General features: G+C 32.0%; 1 protein-coding gene across 4 annotated transcripts in view; it reads right to left on the bottom strand.

Annotated features, from left to right (window-relative positions):
* LOC129907123 (probable serine/threonine-protein kinase DDB_G0282963) overlaps positions 1-18825 on the bottom strand; it is a 165180-nt gene that overhangs the window by 20132 nt on the left and 126223 nt on the right. For 3 of the 4 annotated variants that reach the window (XM_055983191.1, XM_055983192.1, XM_055983193.1), the window contains 2 exons: positions 16314-17352; positions 10075-11424 (listed from right to left, as the gene is read on the bottom strand). In XM_055983191.1, the coding sequence (XP_055839166.1) occupies positions 10075-11424; positions 16314-17267 (2304 nt within the window). In that variant the 5' untranslated portion in view covers positions 17268-17352. Of the gene's footprint in view, positions 1-10074; positions 11425-16313; positions 17353-17681; positions 17786-18825 lie in introns of those variants that run through there. The other variant, XM_055983194.1, reaches the window with a different exon arrangement.

Here is an 18825-nt window from a genome sequence, read left to right as displayed (position 1 = left end):
AACAAACGATTATTTTTCATATTATTGAGTAAGAAATTTTATTTCTTCCTAAAAAAAACCTTAGCAATATCACCTATATCATTAACTTTTAAGACCGCCCCTGTATTTCTAGAGAGAGGGAACACAACGATGAGTCGACTTAGTCAACTATACTCACCAGATGTTTGGACGGAAAACTTTAATTAAAGTGCGACCTAGTTATACGAGAGAGCCTTATAGTAGTCCAACAAATGGGTTCGGCGCAAAAATAATACAAAAAAAAAGACAAGAAGAAAGGATGGAACATTGTGAGCTTAGGGAAAATATCCATACTTTAAGCTTTTAAGTTATATGTGTTTGTTTTTGTGTTAGGAAAAATAAATTACACGATGAAAACATAAGCTAACAGGAGGCATAAGTTAAATGGGTGTATTTTGAGTTTATATAAGTTCGTGTCTGGTTAGGATGTGTCTGTTAGAAAAAAAAAATACATAATTCCAAAATAATTACATTTTAAATGGTCAGAGGAGATAGATCACAGTTTTAGGGTTTTCATGACAGTCTTAAAACACGTGCCTTTCAATACATAAGTAAGTATACAGGGTGTATCGGAATGAGATAAGAAGATTTTGAAGGATGATTCTTGGGTATATTCTAAGAAAAAAATTGTTCTACAGTAACTCTCTATCTGCAAAGATGATACCCTTTAGATATGATTTAAAAAAAACGCTTACTTTGGTATGCCTTTACTCATGTTAATTTTAATAACTCCGTTAATACTTATGATAAAAACTTTATTAATGTCTTTATTTTTAGAAGAAATGCTATTCTTTGTACCTGCATTCAAAAACTGTTAACATCTTTTTTAATTGCTCAGATATTAATTTTTAAATGGAATTATTTTTTTCTTACCCATGATAATTTTTGACTTTGGAGCCGATTTTCTTCGATAAATATATTATAAACATAGTGTTTTATAAGTTTATTGTTATGAAGAAAACAATAATGAACAAAAATGTAGTTTACAAGTTTGCCAGAAAACTCATAGATTTTATGATATTTAGGAAAACCTGCCTCTCTACCTCTGTTTACAATAATCGCTAAAGGGTATCAACTTTGCAGATAGAGAGTTACTCTAGAACAATTTTTTTCTTAGAATATACCCAAGAATCATTCCTCAAAATCTTCTTACCTTATCCCGGGACACCCTGTATATACTGTAAAGGTATAAAGTACATGTCAAAAACAGACACTATAAAGCCCAAAGGGTATCAATATTTTGGCAAATTTAAATGAATTTATTAAAATCGAAATAATAATAAAATTTACTGAAAACTGTATCGAGATGGAGTTTTATGACCTTTTACAACGAGCTATAATTGTTTCTCTTGACAAACTACGAATTCAAAAATTTATAAAATTTTGGAAGGAAAAACATCTTTGGGGGATTAATTAGAAAATAATTACTGACTTCCAAAAAGAGATGGGGACTTTCGATAAAAAGTTATCGATTTTTTGATTATTTTTTTAATCGATTTTTTATAACTATTCAATTATTCCTTGCTATTGAGTTCACTTAATTCGATATCGAATAAGGTACAATTAAAACGTTCTTTCGTTAGTCCCTAATAATAGAGTTACTCATTCTATCGATATTTTTCATCACTACTTCTAAATATGTTATTAATTTTGCGGCAGCTCGTAAGCCGTAATAAGGTGATAAGTAGCATAAGGTTGGGTAGATTTAGATAAACAAGGCTAAACGATTAAAATTACAATGTGTTGTTCATAGGCATAACTGACAGGAAGATGAAGGTCCATGTTTGGCGCCAGCGCCATTTCGTGTCTTTTGTGCATTTACTTGGAAGAAACACGTCTTTTAAAAATCGATATTTTAGAAGACGGGGTTTTTAAACTTTTTTGAAAAACGGGATTTTAAAAAGCGGGATTCTGATACGCTCCCTAGAAATGAACTTTTTCATGACAAAAGTAGTCTTAGGCTTTGTTACTTCCTCGCAACAGACAGTACCTTTTGAAGGATGTCCGAGACTGGGAATTGAATCCAGAACATTTATGGCCGAAAGTTCATAGCATTATCTTTCAACTATTAATATAAATAAATATAATGGCTCTTTCCATAGTGAAAGCGACGGATCAATCTGATTAAAATAATCTGCATATTCATTTAAAACAACGTGTTAGCTCGGTACAAATTATTTATTGCCTATAGTAAAATCAACATTATCACTTAGTTCTTAGTGAAATCGATATATGTACATAACTGCAGATAAGATCGACTAGCTTTCTCAATAAAAGTAATCGATTACTCCGATCAAATTTACTCATCACATCTTTAAAATTAACGAGTTTGAGGTAACACAGTGAAATTGACAGGATGTCCTGAAAAATCACTTCTTTTCAATCTTGCTTGTAAAATAAATGGATAGTTCTTAAGCCTTTAGTTGTTCGGCCTTAACTTGGCCCACTTTTTTTTTTAATTCGAAAAACCGACCGCTTCAACCTTTTACCTTCAAAACAGTTGCAAAAAGTGCATACAAACAGTTTATTATTTAACTGTATCCTCTAAAAATTTAACAAAATGATTGATCTTGACACAACCGACATAAGTGTTGTATAAAGCATATCGTATATTGAGTTTATTATCCCTGGCATTGTTTTCTTTATGACAGCAAATTTTTTTTTTGTATTTATTGGTGTTCTTTAAAAAATTTCTTTTGATCTCAAGTGTTATTTGTATTTTTTATTGTCAAGTTTGAACGAAAAGAGTCTATAGAAGTTCAATAAAGAAAAAAACACCAACCTTGAGCTTTCTGACAACAAACAACACCCAACTGCTGTGTTGTCTGAAACGCAATAATAAAAGAATAAAACAAAAAAAAAACAATAACCTTTTATCGAATGAAAATGGATGGAATCAATATTTGTCTTCCCTATAAAATATAACGGTTCAAAAAAACAACAAAAGAAAAGGATAAAAGTCGACCTGGTTTACTTATTATCCCAAACAGCTACCTGACACATCATAAATTGGTAGATAGAGTTTTCACACAGCACTGTTTTCATAAGCGTACTCATCATTCAAACAACTAGAGCAGACACAACATGATGATGATGATGACGAGGATGAAAAAAGACTCCATACTCTAGCATGCCGATGCATAAGCAAGGAAGCCAACTATACACATTATACTATGACAAGAGGATAAAACATTGCACCCACTTAAACGGAAATTGAGGCCATTCACGTTTCCACCTTTGTAGGCAATAATGTTTTATAAATGGCGCCCAACCCAAAAACAGTGGTTATGTTAAGTGTTTCGAAATGCAAACACTTCGTCCAATTTATGGGACTGCACACACAATGCACCAATTAATCAATGTTTTTCCCATCAAAAAGAGAGTCCTTGTTGTGTGCTGTGGCCGCTACTGTATCAACATTTTAAACAAATTCGAGTCATTTTGTCAATGACATTTCACTGTGACAGATATAAATAGAGAGAGAAAAGCCACAGGCCCCAATTTTAATTCGATTTCGAATTTCGTATTTCATTTCCATTTCAATCATATCATCGATTAATAATTATTTTTGTACATATTTTATTTTTGTTTATAATTGTTGAACAATCGTATAGACATAATAATAATTGAATAAGAGGAGGCATTGTATTACGGTTTGCGGCAGCACCATTCTCCAATGCTACTTCGTATAAGTCCCAACCTTGGCCACAGATGGGTTTCAAGTTAAATATTCAATTAAGTACTCAATTGATTCTACACGTCGCCGTGCGTCGTCATCATCGTTGTTCGATGCAAATTGATAATTTTATTTTTTCCGTTCTGCATTCGGAATCGAAAACTAACCACACGCAACGCAACGCAACCGCTATAATATTAACCTTCCTTTAAGGTACAAAATGAAACGGCGAAAAAATAATATAGCTGCGATTTCAAAATTCTCTTTCATTCGAATAAATTGTCGATGAAAATTATAATTAATTGATATTGTGTGCTGAAAAATTGCGATAAATTAATCAAAGACTCTCTGGAAAAAAATTGGTTAGCATATAGCTAAAGCCATAAGAGGAGATGAAGGATAATTGAAAATAATGATAATAACGGATTAAGTGAATAAGGCGTATCTACCTACATAGGGCGTAAGTAACTTCTTTTAACTCTCTGATGATGGTGATGTGTATATAAGTTATAATAATTGAGTTTGGCAGCATTTACATGGGAATTATTGGCGCTAGTTGTTGTGGGGTCGAAGAATTATCTTGAAAGGTCTTTTTTATATTATTGTGTTTATGCCTTTTGGTTTTTATATAGCTTGAATATTATTTACATAAAGTAAGTAAGGGATCACTGTCGATGTAGGAATAAATTGAGATTTTAAAACCGATTTAAACCATGAGTTATCTACAAATTTAAAATCCATAAGTTTTTTAGTTAAGAAGGCTTAAGGTGCTTCCACAATGGGGCTTTGTACAGTGTCTATTTCATCGATTTCAAGGTCTCAATATAACATTAGTCACATTAAAATTACTCATGATTATTGGTAATTCTAGTACTTTAATCAACACATGAATTTCTGTTGAGGAGAGAGGAATGTATAGTTTTTGTAATAGATTTGTATTCATGAGTAGTCTACCGCCTCCAAAGAAACTCGGGTATTATAACATTTTCCATAGAGATGATGAAAAATTGATTGAAATCCTTTAATACATTTAATTTGCATGCTTTTTAGAAAATCATCTCGAGAAATCTATTCCATTTTCATGTAGAATTTAAAAATTTCAATTTAATTTTCAAATTACACATCGAAAAACATCCCACAACAGTCTCATACCTACATGAGAAGTGGAATATAGGGTTTTTTTTTTTCAAGAGAGAAATTCAGGTGTGAAATGTCAAAATAGTATTTCACAAAAAATTGAATTATTTATACTGAGAACGTGCAACCAGCAAGAAGAGTTTGTATTCTTTTGATATATAAAAATTGAATTTTTAGATTGAAATAGAACATGAAGGAAAACTCGAAATATAATTTAATATGTCTTTACGACTCACATTTGGATACCACTCTAATATTATATCCTGAAGCAGAAAAATATGACACATTGGAAATGTTGTCATAAGTCAAACAAATGGGTGAATTTGTATCTTTAAACGAGTTTTCTTTAAAAAGAACAAAAGAGAAACATAAATAAGACTAAAAATTTGATGGGTACATCGATGACATAAAGGTTATCCCTTGTCACACACCAACGACGACCTACGACAAAATCACCCTGCCGAAAGCGTTTTTGTATGAAAAAAATTTCTACACGAACGTCGACGTTTAGGTGTCGAATTTTTTTTACTAAAAAAAAACACTGTCAGCGGCGTTTTAAAGGTGATAACAAAATATCTTCAACTACACTTTCAGAAAGAAAGCTCATGAATACTAATGTTCAAGAAAATCAATGAAATGCCTATTTACTTGTGAAGAATAACATATTAATGTACTAGATCAACTACTCAAGAGTAGTCACAACTTCCACAAGGATGCGGCTAACGTATAGAATTTCATAATCTTAATCGCCCTTTTTTCTTACCAATTTAGATATTTCATGGCTAAATCTCAAGCACGGAAGTTTTTGTAAATTTAAATCTAAAAAAAAGGCTCAAACTTTATAACCCAACTTCCTACTAAGTTTTTTTTTTCGCTCTCAACAATCTAACCAGTGTGAAATGTCATATGTGAAACTAACCGGCAAACTTCAAACCATTTACACGAAAGTTCAAACCTACATAAATCCTCTATTCTAGATGTAATTACATTTTTTATTTTACAAAAATTATAAAATATACTAATTTTAATGCATTTATAACACGATAGGGGGTGTTATAGTGTTGTCGCGTGTATTATTTGCCTTTCCTACCTTTTGACATGACAATGTGGGTATGAGTTAGAGAGAGAGAGTAAAGTGGAAAATTAGCAATGTGTACGGTTAGATAACCTCGTATTGTGTATCGCATGTAAAATATATCATAAGAAAAAAAAAATACAATTTCACAAAGCAACAAGCAATGCTAGATGATTATTATATGAATGTTGTTGTCGTCGTCGTTTGTATTGTGTATAGTCGTCAATTAATTGTTTGGCGGCCGGCATTATTTAGTCGAGATTAGGTTACACGGTGCATTTGATTAACTTAATTAGATAACATTATTGCCTTTCTATGGTTACGGGATATAAGGTTCTATATTTAAAGCTTTTGTATATAAATGACAGAGGGCAGTCCAGTAGGTAGTCATATAGCAAAGTTATACATATATGTACTAAAATTTTGCTTTGTAGGTTAGGTATGTTTGATTATGGGTGGTGCTGATGGTGATTCTATGGAATGTGCGAGTATAATTGAAATACAATAACGAACTCTCTCTTTCTTTTCTATATAATCTTTACGGGGACTAAAGTTGAATAAAGGCAAAATGAAAATGCCATAGAAATGCCTTAAAGCCTCATAGATTGAAATGACGCAAATGGCTAGATAAACAAAGTAGACAAACAGTACATAAATAAATTTTGCAACAAAGTAAAGTGGGGAATGGCATAATTATGTAGTTAAATTTATTTTTTAATATTGCTTTTAATCTATAACTATTAACTTTTTAGTTGCTTCCGTATTGTTCGAATAAAGTTTTCATCTTTATCGGCAAGTACAAAAATCGATAATTTCACTTGGGAATGAGTGAGCGCTATTCAATATTTATCGCTGAAGAAATATTGTTGAAAAAAAAAAGTTGTTCATTTTAGACAGAAAAAACTTGACAACAGCGTTTTTGTATGAAAAATATTAACGATACATTATTTTTTTTTTGGTAATCGCCTACGATAAAATGGCGGAAATGGTTCGATTTATTCCATATTCTTTTAGCTGCAAAAAATGCAAACTAAAGGCGCGTTTTTTTTTTTTTTTTTGAGGTGGTGAATGTGCTATTTAAAGCACATAATTGTACTAGATTACTTGTAAATTGCTTGTATTTATGAGTGCTATCCTTTAAAGTACAATGGCATACTTAATTGGTAATTATGTCAGCTTATTTTAACCACGTTGTTACAGCAATAGCCGCTTTCCTTCGTAGGTAGTAGACTACTCCTGAGTAGGTGATTGGTAGATCTAGTACAAATGACCCACTCGAGTAGATATGAATCTTATGTTGCTAGTAATATATTTTTACTCATGAGTAGAACGATAGCAAAAAAAACCTACAAAGGAATGCAAACAAATTAGTACATTTATCCCTGTTTTTTGCGCAACAAATCAATCAAATTAGAAAAAAGAAAATATAAAATCATTGCCTAAAATATAGTTCGCGAATGTACCTAACTGTGTAACGACTTTATCGATTTTGGTTGGGCTGTTCTCCTTTCTGTGACATTATAATATTTTATTGAATAACCATTAATGCTCATTGTTGCAAAATATATGTCACTTTTATGTACAAAATGGTTACCTTTTCAAACCCAGAAGCCATTATGAACAGCAAAACATAATTCTTGGTAGCGCTCCATTACCCTTTCAATTGCAAAACGACTCCCTTGCTAAAAAAATCTTTTAAAGATTTATTTTCAACCTCTGACATTACCTATAAACACCGCACAAAACAAAAGTAGCTATTCCCCCACAAAATGTTAATAAATCTTTTGGAAATCTTAACCAACCATCTAAAGTTCGCCGCTATTGTAGCATTTATCAAGTTAGGTACTTGAACAGATTTTGAAAAGAATTCCATGTTACTTTTTAAGGCAAACGTCTGATTTTCTCAATAATTCTATGTATCTACTTAAATTTAAAGCTTTTGGCGAATCTAAAAATAAAAAGATAATCAAACTGAATCCGTTTTGTTTTGCTATTGTCTACGTTGTTATTATGGCTGTGGTTTTAGCTTGCTATATACGACAAAAGGTATGAACCTCATTTAAGACTCAAAAAAACGTGACTAGAATTCATGAAGACTAATTCAAACTGTATGTACTTGTTCATTATATACTAAATATTTATGTACCTGGCGTACGTTTTCTTTAAAACGCAGAACCATTGTTTTATTCTTTACCAACCACTTAAGAACCACTGCACTTTTAAAAACTTTTAGCTAAGTTAAGATAAAGAAGAAGTCGAATTGCAAATTTTGTTTTTGTAGTAGATTTTTTTTTTTTTTTAATTAAGGCCTTAATTTAAACACCCACTTACCCATATAATTTTAACATCTTTACTTTTACATAACTAATGTCTCTTTGATCCAACGCATTTATAGTCTTAAGCACCATAAGCATCTTCAAGCATTTTTTTGAAACGTCATTCAAAAAGTACTTAGAACAAAAAACTACTACAACTACTGTCAAACTATATTTATAAAATATACTATCCCAGAGAGTGCAGAAAAAATGTTGTTGTACTTAAATATCCGTATAACATTGTGTTAATGAATTGAAATTCATTTAAAATGTCAGTGTTAACCATTTTTGACCTCAATTTAGAGAGGAAACTTCAAATATTTGTATTTGCGTGGCAAAACAACGTGAGCTCTCTCTCAACATTGTTGTGTTGTTGATTTAATTTGCATACGCATTGTTGTGTGTTCTCTATTATTTGTCTTTTGCACATATATACACATTCTATTTCAAAGAAAAAACAGTATAATTGCACTCATTGCATTTGAAGAAAAAATATCTAAAGCAGATGGTAAATATAGAGAATATTTCTATATTTTTTTGTTTGTTTATATTTTGACGTGAAGGTTTTTTGACTTTCAAAGTTAGTATTTTATTTCATGTCGATGATGATGTCTGTTCGATAAAATGACAGATAAGGTTTTTGTAAAGTATAAATTCTAACATTTTTATACAAGAAAATGATGTGAGCGTTCTTGTGAGGCAAAATACTTATGATAGAACCTTAAGAGTTAAGAGATTTAGTCTTTGATAGTTTCTTGATCGTGCCATTGAAATTATATTTTTTGGGCACCCGATTGACATTTAGTGCACGATTCGTTCTTTGAAAGTTAGTTATAATTAATAAACATCACAGAAAAGGAAAGGGACCAACGAGATGAATTCTATAGTTATAATCTAAGGGTCCGTTGAACCAATGTTTAATCCCTGGTTTAGGAACTTTTATTTTCTGAAAGCTGAGGGTTAGCTTTGATTCAAGGTTCATATATGTTAAAGTAGCCAAATCTATGCTTGAACCAAAGTTAAACCATAGCTTGTCCACTGAAATCGCCAGGTTAAATTCTTTAACCAAGGCTAAACCACGTTTATACAACTGGCCCCAAATTCACTAAACGCACTGATATATCTAATGACCAAAATAATCTAGACTTGGCGTTCAAATACCATTAACTACCATTTTAATTTTTATCTAGTTCAATGTATATGTCAAAAAATATAAGAAAAAGTCGTTTGCTTTTGATTTGTAAATAAAACAAGCAACTGTCTTTTCTTTTCTGTATTAATTCAACTTAAGAACCCTTATTTACCTAACCCTTAAGAAGAGGTTTATCTAGAAAAAAAAAACACTTCTAAATTTAATAGCTAATATAACATCCAGCATGCTTAGGATAGTGAGGTAAAGTAGCTAAACACTATTATCTTATGTCAAAAACATTTCCAATTTGATGATAAGAGGTTACGAAACATTGAGTGACATTTTGACAGAAACCTGGTTGTGTAGAATATGTCAACCCGAATCTGAATTTAATTGTGAGGGTACGGTAAGGTAAGATAGACTAAATATTTAGAAAGGTATGTATGAAAAGACATAATTTATTTTAAGATAATTTTATCATAATAGGAATATTTTATGTTGGTTTCAAGATTGTTTTGTCTGAAAAAATATGTCAAATAAATGTCTCTTAATTTTTTTTAATAAATGAATGCGAGTCTCGTTAGATTAATTAATCAACCAAAATGTTTTGTTTTTCAAATCAATAGCTGGGAGAAAAAACTGTCAGACAAAAGGTAAATTGTCTTGTTTTTTAGTCCGAAAATTAAGTACAAAAAAAAACAAAATAAGTAAACAAACTTACCTCAGTACAAAATCGACATCCGCATTGCGCCAGTGTTGTCGCCTCCTTCGGTGCCACATCCACCAGACAAAGTTTGCATGTAAACTCTTCCAATTCAACTGGAAGTGTTGCCACTGCCGTTCCACTAATGCTTGACACAATAATCGGCGACAATGGACTCGAACCCGACGACGGCGATGATGTGGAATTCAATGTCGCAGTCGTCACATTCGATGGCGGAATGTTACTACTATCGTTAGCGGAACTCTTCCTCGAACTACCATTACTACTACTACCGCCATCTACACAATCGTTGGTCTTACTTATGATACTACTACTACTTAGATTGCTAAAGTTATTGTTTAGATTATTTGAATTGTTATTAACATTTACGAATCCGCTATTAGCGGTATTCAAGGAATACCGTGAACCGGACACGGCCAACGATAACAGACTAGAACAACGCGAACACGTAGCGTTCGAGGTCGACATACTATTTCGCAATCGATTGAGCGGTCTTATTTGCTCGATTCCGTTAATGCTGCAGCCACCGCCACTGTCACGTATGCCACCGGTGCGACTGCCACCTAGTGGCGTGCCACTGGTATCAGACACTGGCGAACATACTGACGATGATTGACGCGTGAGTGCGAGTACGGTTTCGCACTTTCGCATTCCCGTATACTGTACAATCGACTGGGACTTTTCATGATGCAAACTGGCAGCACTGCCTTCTCGCCGCAACAGTGGCACCACATTCCATAGCTTCTGCTGGACAGCAGTGTTCAATGATGTCGTACTGCTAGTCGTTGGTACTTTGTCGGGCAAATAGCTAACCGATTCCGGATGCAATGGCTGTCGCATTCCCGATGGATCTCTTAAGATTACATTCTGATCGGATGGAGTTCGTGTGATAGTTATTTCGGGTGATGGTAGCAACGGTGGACTAAATGATGTATCCTTGGATGGTTTGCGACCGACCAGGGATTTCAGGAAATTCTCAAAACGTCGCCGCCTTGGTATTGGGCCCCCAGCAAGTAGTGAGCCTGCATGAGGGCCCTCGTTTTCATTTTGTTGGTGGTGATTTGTTTGATTGTGGATGCCGTTGACAAGGTTATTGTTATTGTATGGTGGCGGGTAGGTGGCGTTGTTGGTTGTTGTTGTAGTTGAAGTCAGAGGAAGAGTTAGATTTGTTGGTGGTTGTGGTGATGATATGGCACGACGTGCCCGCAAATTAGTTAAATGAAGTTGTGGTTGGATGTTAAGTTGATTCTTCGAATCTAATAGGGAGACTGTTTCATTTTCCGAACATGGCACCTGATGGCTGGGCGTTTTCTTAGCGTTGGCCAGATTGTGAATTGGTGAGGAGTCCTAAAAGATAAGAATAAATGATAAGAATATGTTTTTGCTTTCTATTTTAAAAAAGTTTTAAGCTTAATAATAAACAAAAATTCCACTCATAACAATCATTAAATAGTTAATATTTTGATGCAAGACACGTTTCAATATTTCTAAATTTGTTATACAGCAGGACATCGGCATTGACAAACGCATTTGGATATGATGTTATTTATTCCATAGAATTGAAAAATAGACGGACATTATCCAAACAATGAATCCCTGATTGTATAGAAATAAATAAGTTCTAAGTTATAAAAAGTTGACCACGGGACAGTTGAATGTAATGAATGAATGAATACTCAAATTGAAAAACAAGTCATTTTCCAAAATTGATTCTTAAGTTTTGCATTTGGTTAGTGAAGCTTTATTGTTAGGTACTGTTGTTGGAAAAAGATGATTCGCCCTATGATCTATGAATAGGTTTTTGCACAACGCACAGTTTTTATGGAAAACCTTCAGGGGGTCTTAGTCAATAAGAAATCTGTTTTGATAAAAAACATGTGTATTGATATAGGTACATTTTTTTTTTATTTTTAAACTCGTTAATACTCGGTTGTCAATACTGACTAATATCTTCAGTGCTTTAAGGAGTGCAAATAAACCAGCAAACAATCAATAGGTGTGTTTTTTATTACCACCGGTCTTAACTGGACAAAAAAAACGCAGTTGGGGCTAAGGAATTTACATGTTAAATGCAACAACACTTTAGCCCCTTGGACTTAGCTGTTAAGCCCGGAGAATTCTCTGGGCTTAACTTTTTCAACAGATTTAAATCTGTGCTACCAACTCAACTTGTTCGTAAATTGTTTAGAATTTGTTTAAAAACATCAAAACTGATGTTTGGAAGGACAATTATTATTTTAAATATTTATTTAATAGTTAATTAAACTTTTTTTTTTCAAAAACACACAAGAAACCCCAAAAGCGAAAAATATGACAACTTTATATTTTTTTGTGTCAGCTGATTTCGGAACATTTAGTATGCAGTGCTGCCAATTTTTTTCGCTAAGCCCCGAGGCGTTTTTTTTAACCAGTTAAGCCCGGTGGTAATAAAAAACACACCTAATGTTTAGCCAGAACAAAATAATCAGCAATATCATAAAAAACAACGAAATTAACGGCGTTTTCATATGGGTAATAATTAAAAACAAAAATTAAATAATTTTGTCTTGCACTCCTCATAGCACAGAAGATTTTTACCAATTTTCAAAAATTTCTATCAACTTTAAAAGCAATACCTTATATCAAATTTTTAAGTACCTAAAACATTTCAAAGCTACCTTTAATTTCTCGATTATTGTATCAATTCATTTTTACTTAACAAAAAAGTTGAAGTAATTCCCAGTTAAACATCATTAAAACCTTCCTACCATCTTTATCGAGAAATTCGGTAAGATTTCATAACAAAGGCAAATTTTGGAATTTTCTCAAAGTTAATTACATAATTAAATAATGTCTTTGAAAACTTTACAGATTTGCCATTAAAAAATATAAAGTACTGATTGCTGTTTTGGAACAAATGGGGCTAATGTTTCATCTATGTCTAACTATGTTATATATGTCAACTGGATAAATAGTCGTTTTTTACCGATTTTTCGGGCTGTTAAGATAATGATTTTAGGGAAAATCGAAATTGATACATTATCGCCGTCTCGGATTTATCTAATAAAAAACAAGTTTTAGTAAATAACTCGGCCATTTTTGACATTTGACAAAAATGATCTTATAAAATTTTTCTTTATGATCCATATTTTAATTTGAAAATACTGAATATACTTTTCCCTATAATTCCTCTTACAGGTTGCACCTTTTCTGCGGATGAATTTTAAGACAATAGGTAATTGCAATATGAAGATGTTTTGAATATGTGTTTAGGGTTCAGAAATTTAATAGTTTATGCGATTTCCTGACATTTTATAAATAAATGAAAAATGCCAAAGCAGAAGAATAATCAAGTGGTCATATCTTAAGCAATAAAGAACCGATTGGAAAAATTCAAAAACTGTATTTTTCTGTGACATAAGTCTGGGATGTTGTGAGCCTGCAGGTTCGATGATATCGAATTCTTTTAAAATTATTAACAACGCATAAACTTAAATATAATAGAATGCCTGTTACCAACTTAAGCTTCTAAGATTTGGTTTGATGAAATAATTTCAAAACATAACCTAATCAAGTCTCAAAGAAGTATTGTCCTCAATGCTTTTTTAAGACCAAATTAAAAAAATTGTCATAAATGTATTATTTTACATCACTTGAAATATTAGTAGTCAGGGTTCACACTTAACTTTGAAGTAAAACACGAGTTTCGTTACTTTAATATTAAAAGTGATTTTAGGGTAAATTTGAATCGAGTATTGATTTAGTATTAAGAATTGACTTATATATTCAAGAAATTCCTTAATTTCTAAATTTTATTAAATGTATATTAAAACCAGGTTAACTGGTAGTTGTTAAATATTACTGAGCAATTACTCAACTTATAAACTCTTTATAAACTTGTCACAATTAAATTAATAATGACAGCTCTATTTATACCATTAATAGATTTATACAAAACTACCCTTCTGGTGTTTTCTTCTGTTACCTAGAATTGAATTGCAACGAAACTTCACTTTAATTTGGTTTGAGAAACAATTCTAAAAAAAAGGGTGAGTTGAGTCATTGTTTTTATTTACACTTGACAGACAAAATTATCAAGTGACACATAACTTTGAACTTTGATTTTAATAATATAGAATTATTCCAACAACATCAATTGGATTCATGTTCTCAATATAAAATGACCACAACGTTTGCTAGTCTGATCAAATTTCCAAAAAAAGAAATCCAAATCGCAAATGTCTTGAAATTTAATTTGCATTTAAAAATACTTATAAGCCATATACATAGGTATAATGAAATTTTAATGTCTGGATTTTTTTTTTTGTTCAACTTTCTATAAAAGGTAATCAGTTATCCCAACAAAATTACCAATATAATCCTGATTAGGATTGAATGCGGTTGACTGGTTTGACACCATTTAAAGTCAACTTTGTTATTCTCGACATTTTAGTCTTATTTTATTATAAATACGAAAATGAGCAATTCAAACTCAAGTTTATGTTCTTAAACGAGAACAAAAATACAAGTTCATTACAACAAATCAAATAAATACTTAAATCCGCAAAGTCCACCATTCTGTCCACAATGTCATTAAATAAGAAGACAAATTATATGAAATTAGAGCAGGAAGTAATAGGTTCGAGTAGATGTACGAAAAAAAAATCCATTAAGGTTAAGATGACATCGAATGTAATTTGTGCAAAAAGATGTCACACGGATGGGTAAGCTGAGAGCTTAGAGACCGATAAGTGAAAATGTTAAGTTGTTGGCAAACATTTATGTTTGGTTGACTTGCAAGTGGCCACAGATTATGTACATATAGATGCTTAAATATGTGGATAGTATCTCAAAACATAGTGAAATTGAGGGGGAATAGGTATACTTAATTGAAGGAGGATAGTGACACAAAATTGATTTAGGAAGATTGGAATTTTCTAATCTGATATATAGGACATGGGAAAGCAGAAATAACCTGCAAGTTTGATTAGAAGAAGAAGATGACACTTATAAACGTGGACGGGTTCGGTCTGCTTTTCTATTAAATGTCTAACAACTTTTTGAATTGAACGACGAATTGCTCAGAGCTTTTTCTCGCTTATTAGCCAAACAATGTTTACTAAAATCGATATCGAGTAATTCTCTTATTCAATGGCAACATTTTAAGACCACAATCTTCAAAATCTATGGAGAAGTTTTGAAATGCTAAGTATTTGAATGCGTGTGAAATGTCAACAACTTTTTTGATTGAACGACGAATTGCTCAGAGCTTTTTCTCGCTTATTAGCCTAACTATATTCACCAAAATTGATAACTAGTAATTCTATTATTCAATGGCAACATTTTAAGACTATAATCTTCAATATCTATGGAGAAGTTTTAAAATGATAAGCATTTTAACGCATGTCAAATGTCAACAACTTTTTTGATTGAACGACTAATTGCTCAGAGCTTTTTCTCGCTTATTAGCCAAACAATGTTTACTAAAATCGATATCGAGTAATTCTCTTATTCAATGGCAACATTTTAAGACCACAATCTTCAAAATCTATGGAGAAGTTTAGAAATGCTAAGCATTTGAATATGTGTCAAATGTCATCAACTTTTTTGATCGAACGACGAATTGCTCAGAGCTTTTTCTCGCTTATTAGCCTAACTATATTCACCAAAATTGATAACTAGTAATTAGTGGACGGGTTCTGTCTGCTTTTCTATTAAATGTCGAACAACTTTTTTGATTGAACGACTAATTGCTCAGAGCTTTTTCTCGCTTATTAGCCAAACAATGTTATCGATATCGAGTAGTTCTCTTATTCAATAGCAACATTTTAAGACCACAATCTTCAAAATCTATGGAGAAGTTTAGAAATGCTAAGCATTTGAATGCGTGTGAAATGTCAACAACTTTTTTGATTGAACGACGAATTGCTCAGAGCTTTTTCTCGCTTATTAGCCTAACTATATTCACCAAAGTTGATAACTAGTAATTCTATTATTCAATGGCAACATTTTAAGACCATAATCTTCAATATCTATGGAGAAGTTTTAAAATGATAAGCATTTTAACGCATGTCAAATGTCAACAACTTTTTTGATCAAACGACGAATTGCTCAGAGCTTTTTCTCGCTTATTAGCTAAACAATGTACAACAAAATTTATATAAAGTTATTCTCCTATTCAATGGCAACATTTAAAGGCCATAACCTTCAAATTCTATACAGACATTTTTAAGTTGTAAGCATTTTAATAAACTTACCCTTGATTCCTGCTCTAATTCTTCTTCGAGGGCGCTATATACCGGAGCGTACCAAGAGTACGCGTGCTGTTTCCTTGTATTGGCAGCCGTTGTGTTTGTTGTCTGTTTGTTGGCTGAATAATTTCCAGATCGCTGACTAGCGTTATTACTATTATTCGTACCTCCTGAATAATTCAAAGGAAGACTTCGTCGATGATGTTGAACACGTCCTCCACTGCTTTTTTCCAAATAATTGTGATGATTATGATGGTTACTGCTGTTGCGGTGGTGACTATGAAGATGTTTGGTTTGATTTGCAGAGTATTCGCTAGCAGTTGCGCCAATGGATTGACGTTGATACGATAAAAATGGTTGACTTTCAATACTTTGATCATCCGTGTAACTATTTACACGATGGTGGTGATGATGATGATGTCTACGACTGTTATTTGATGAAACTTCTTTTTTGGTGAATATCAATGAGGCACTATTCTTGTGGAGGCAAATCGAACGATCCGGATCGGAAACAGTCGCTTCGATGTTTGTTAGAAGAGGTTCTGTTTCAGACAACGGCAAATGATGATGATGATGATTAGCAGCTGATTCAATATTCAATGATGTGTCATCTGATGAAGCAAATGACTCAAACAGAACGTATTTCTCGTCAAGATTATTCACAAAAAAATTCGAATTCGAGTTCGAACGTAGGGCAGTCTGATGATGATGGAATAGTTGTTGTTGTTGATGATTTGGTGATCTGTCAAATGCTGTTTCGGGTGTGACTGGTGGTGATGTACTGAGATCGACAATACGAAATTCGGATGGATCAAAATCTCCGATGTGGATATTGTTATTATTTGAAGTTGTTAAAAGCTGTTGATTCTCTAATAGAGATTTATGGTTGTTTTGTGATGGTAATGCCAGTGGTTGAACCACTTCATTTTTGGCAGAAGTCGCTATCAATGGCGGACGCATTTTGATGGTTTATTTGCGTTCCAAGTGTTGTTGTTTCACCAAGTGATGGTTTAATAGATAATTGGGTAGCCATTTTGACACGAGCCTGTAAAAAGAAAAAAAAAATTAAAATCGATTATATTATTGTTGAACATAAAAAGTTGTTTATCAATTTGTGTGATGTTAATGGATGAATAGGTTTATTTTTTAAAAGGTTTATTTCATCCTCAAAGAATACAAAAAAAAAACGAACAAAAGATTAATGACTTGTGAAAAAATCGTTTCACTTGTGTCAAGCGAATGTCCCATGTAATTTATTAAACATTCGTGTGAACTTTTTGCTTCACTTATAGAAAGCCAATTTATAATCTTCTTTCTTTGAAAGAAAGGAAAAAAAGTTAAAAAGGAAAAGAAAAACATTAAATTCGTTCAGACTTTTTGACTTCAAGGACAGCTTGTCGAGAGACTTGGGGATAATTTTGATGGATCAATAAAAAAAAATTCGTAATATCCTCGAAAAACTAAATACAAAATGTGAATAAGATTTAATAATGCTAAAAAAAATTACAAATTAATCAATCTATTATTTTGGTAGATGTAGGATGTTTCTTTTCAAGTAGAAAAAAAAAACTAACAAAAATCGCTAAAGTTTTGAATGCTAATAAGGAATGTGTTAATGGTAAGTTATTCCACATGTTCAATACTAATGATAATGACATCCATACGCCTGGAATTGTTTATTAATTGTTCTTTTGGTTTGTATTTAAAAAACGGGGTTTAACAGAGATTAACGATAATAAAGGCAAGATAAAGTGAGAACAATTAATTTTAATAGCTCTGTACTATAATGACCGTTTGAGTTATATCTGATGTCTTAATTTAAGTATGGCTTTCTTTGATTGCCAGATTTGTATGCCAGATTTTGATTTTTCTGTTACACAAATAAAGCTTATCAAAAAATTATCGAAGAGCATTTGCCAGGATGATTTTTTCAAAACGTAAGTTTCATAATAATAAATTTTCTATAGAAAAAAATGTTACGTATTCGCCACAGCGACTCACATTTTTGTAGGAAAATGTAGTTTAGGACTTTCTTTCTAATTTTAAGACTAAGTTATGAAATGAAACCCAAAATATTCCATTAAATAACTTGAATCTGGAGAATATATTGAAATGCTCCTTGAAGTTAACTAAGAATAGGTAGTCATATTGACATGGCTTCATTATCATTAAATAAAGATGAGTGCAAACAATTTTGTCAACAATTTCCAATAGCAAAAATGTTGTTTAATATTTTGTCCAAAATAACGAGAATATCCTCTTTGTAAGACATCAATCAGACACATTACGATGATAGAAAATGCAAAAAAGGTGGGTCCGTCTGTCTGTTGTCCGTAGCGTTTTTTGAAGATCCTACAAAGGGGTTTCTGGAATTAATTTTTTGGACACAAAAAATAGCGATAGGTACTTGTCATACACAAATTTCGGAGAAGATTAATTTTCTCAAAAACGGCTCTAACGATTTTGTTAAAAAAATTCAAATATAAGTTTTCAAATAAGGTCTATCTTTTAATGAAAT

This window comes from Episyrphus balteatus, chromosome 1, assembly GCF_945859705.1.
Source record: "Episyrphus balteatus chromosome 1, idEpiBalt1.1, whole genome shotgun sequence".
Taxonomy (NCBI): domain Eukaryota; kingdom Metazoa; phylum Arthropoda; class Insecta; order Diptera; family Syrphidae; genus Episyrphus; species Episyrphus balteatus.
Note: the sequence above shows the minus strand (reverse complement) of the source record. Positions and strands in the feature narration are given on the sequence as shown.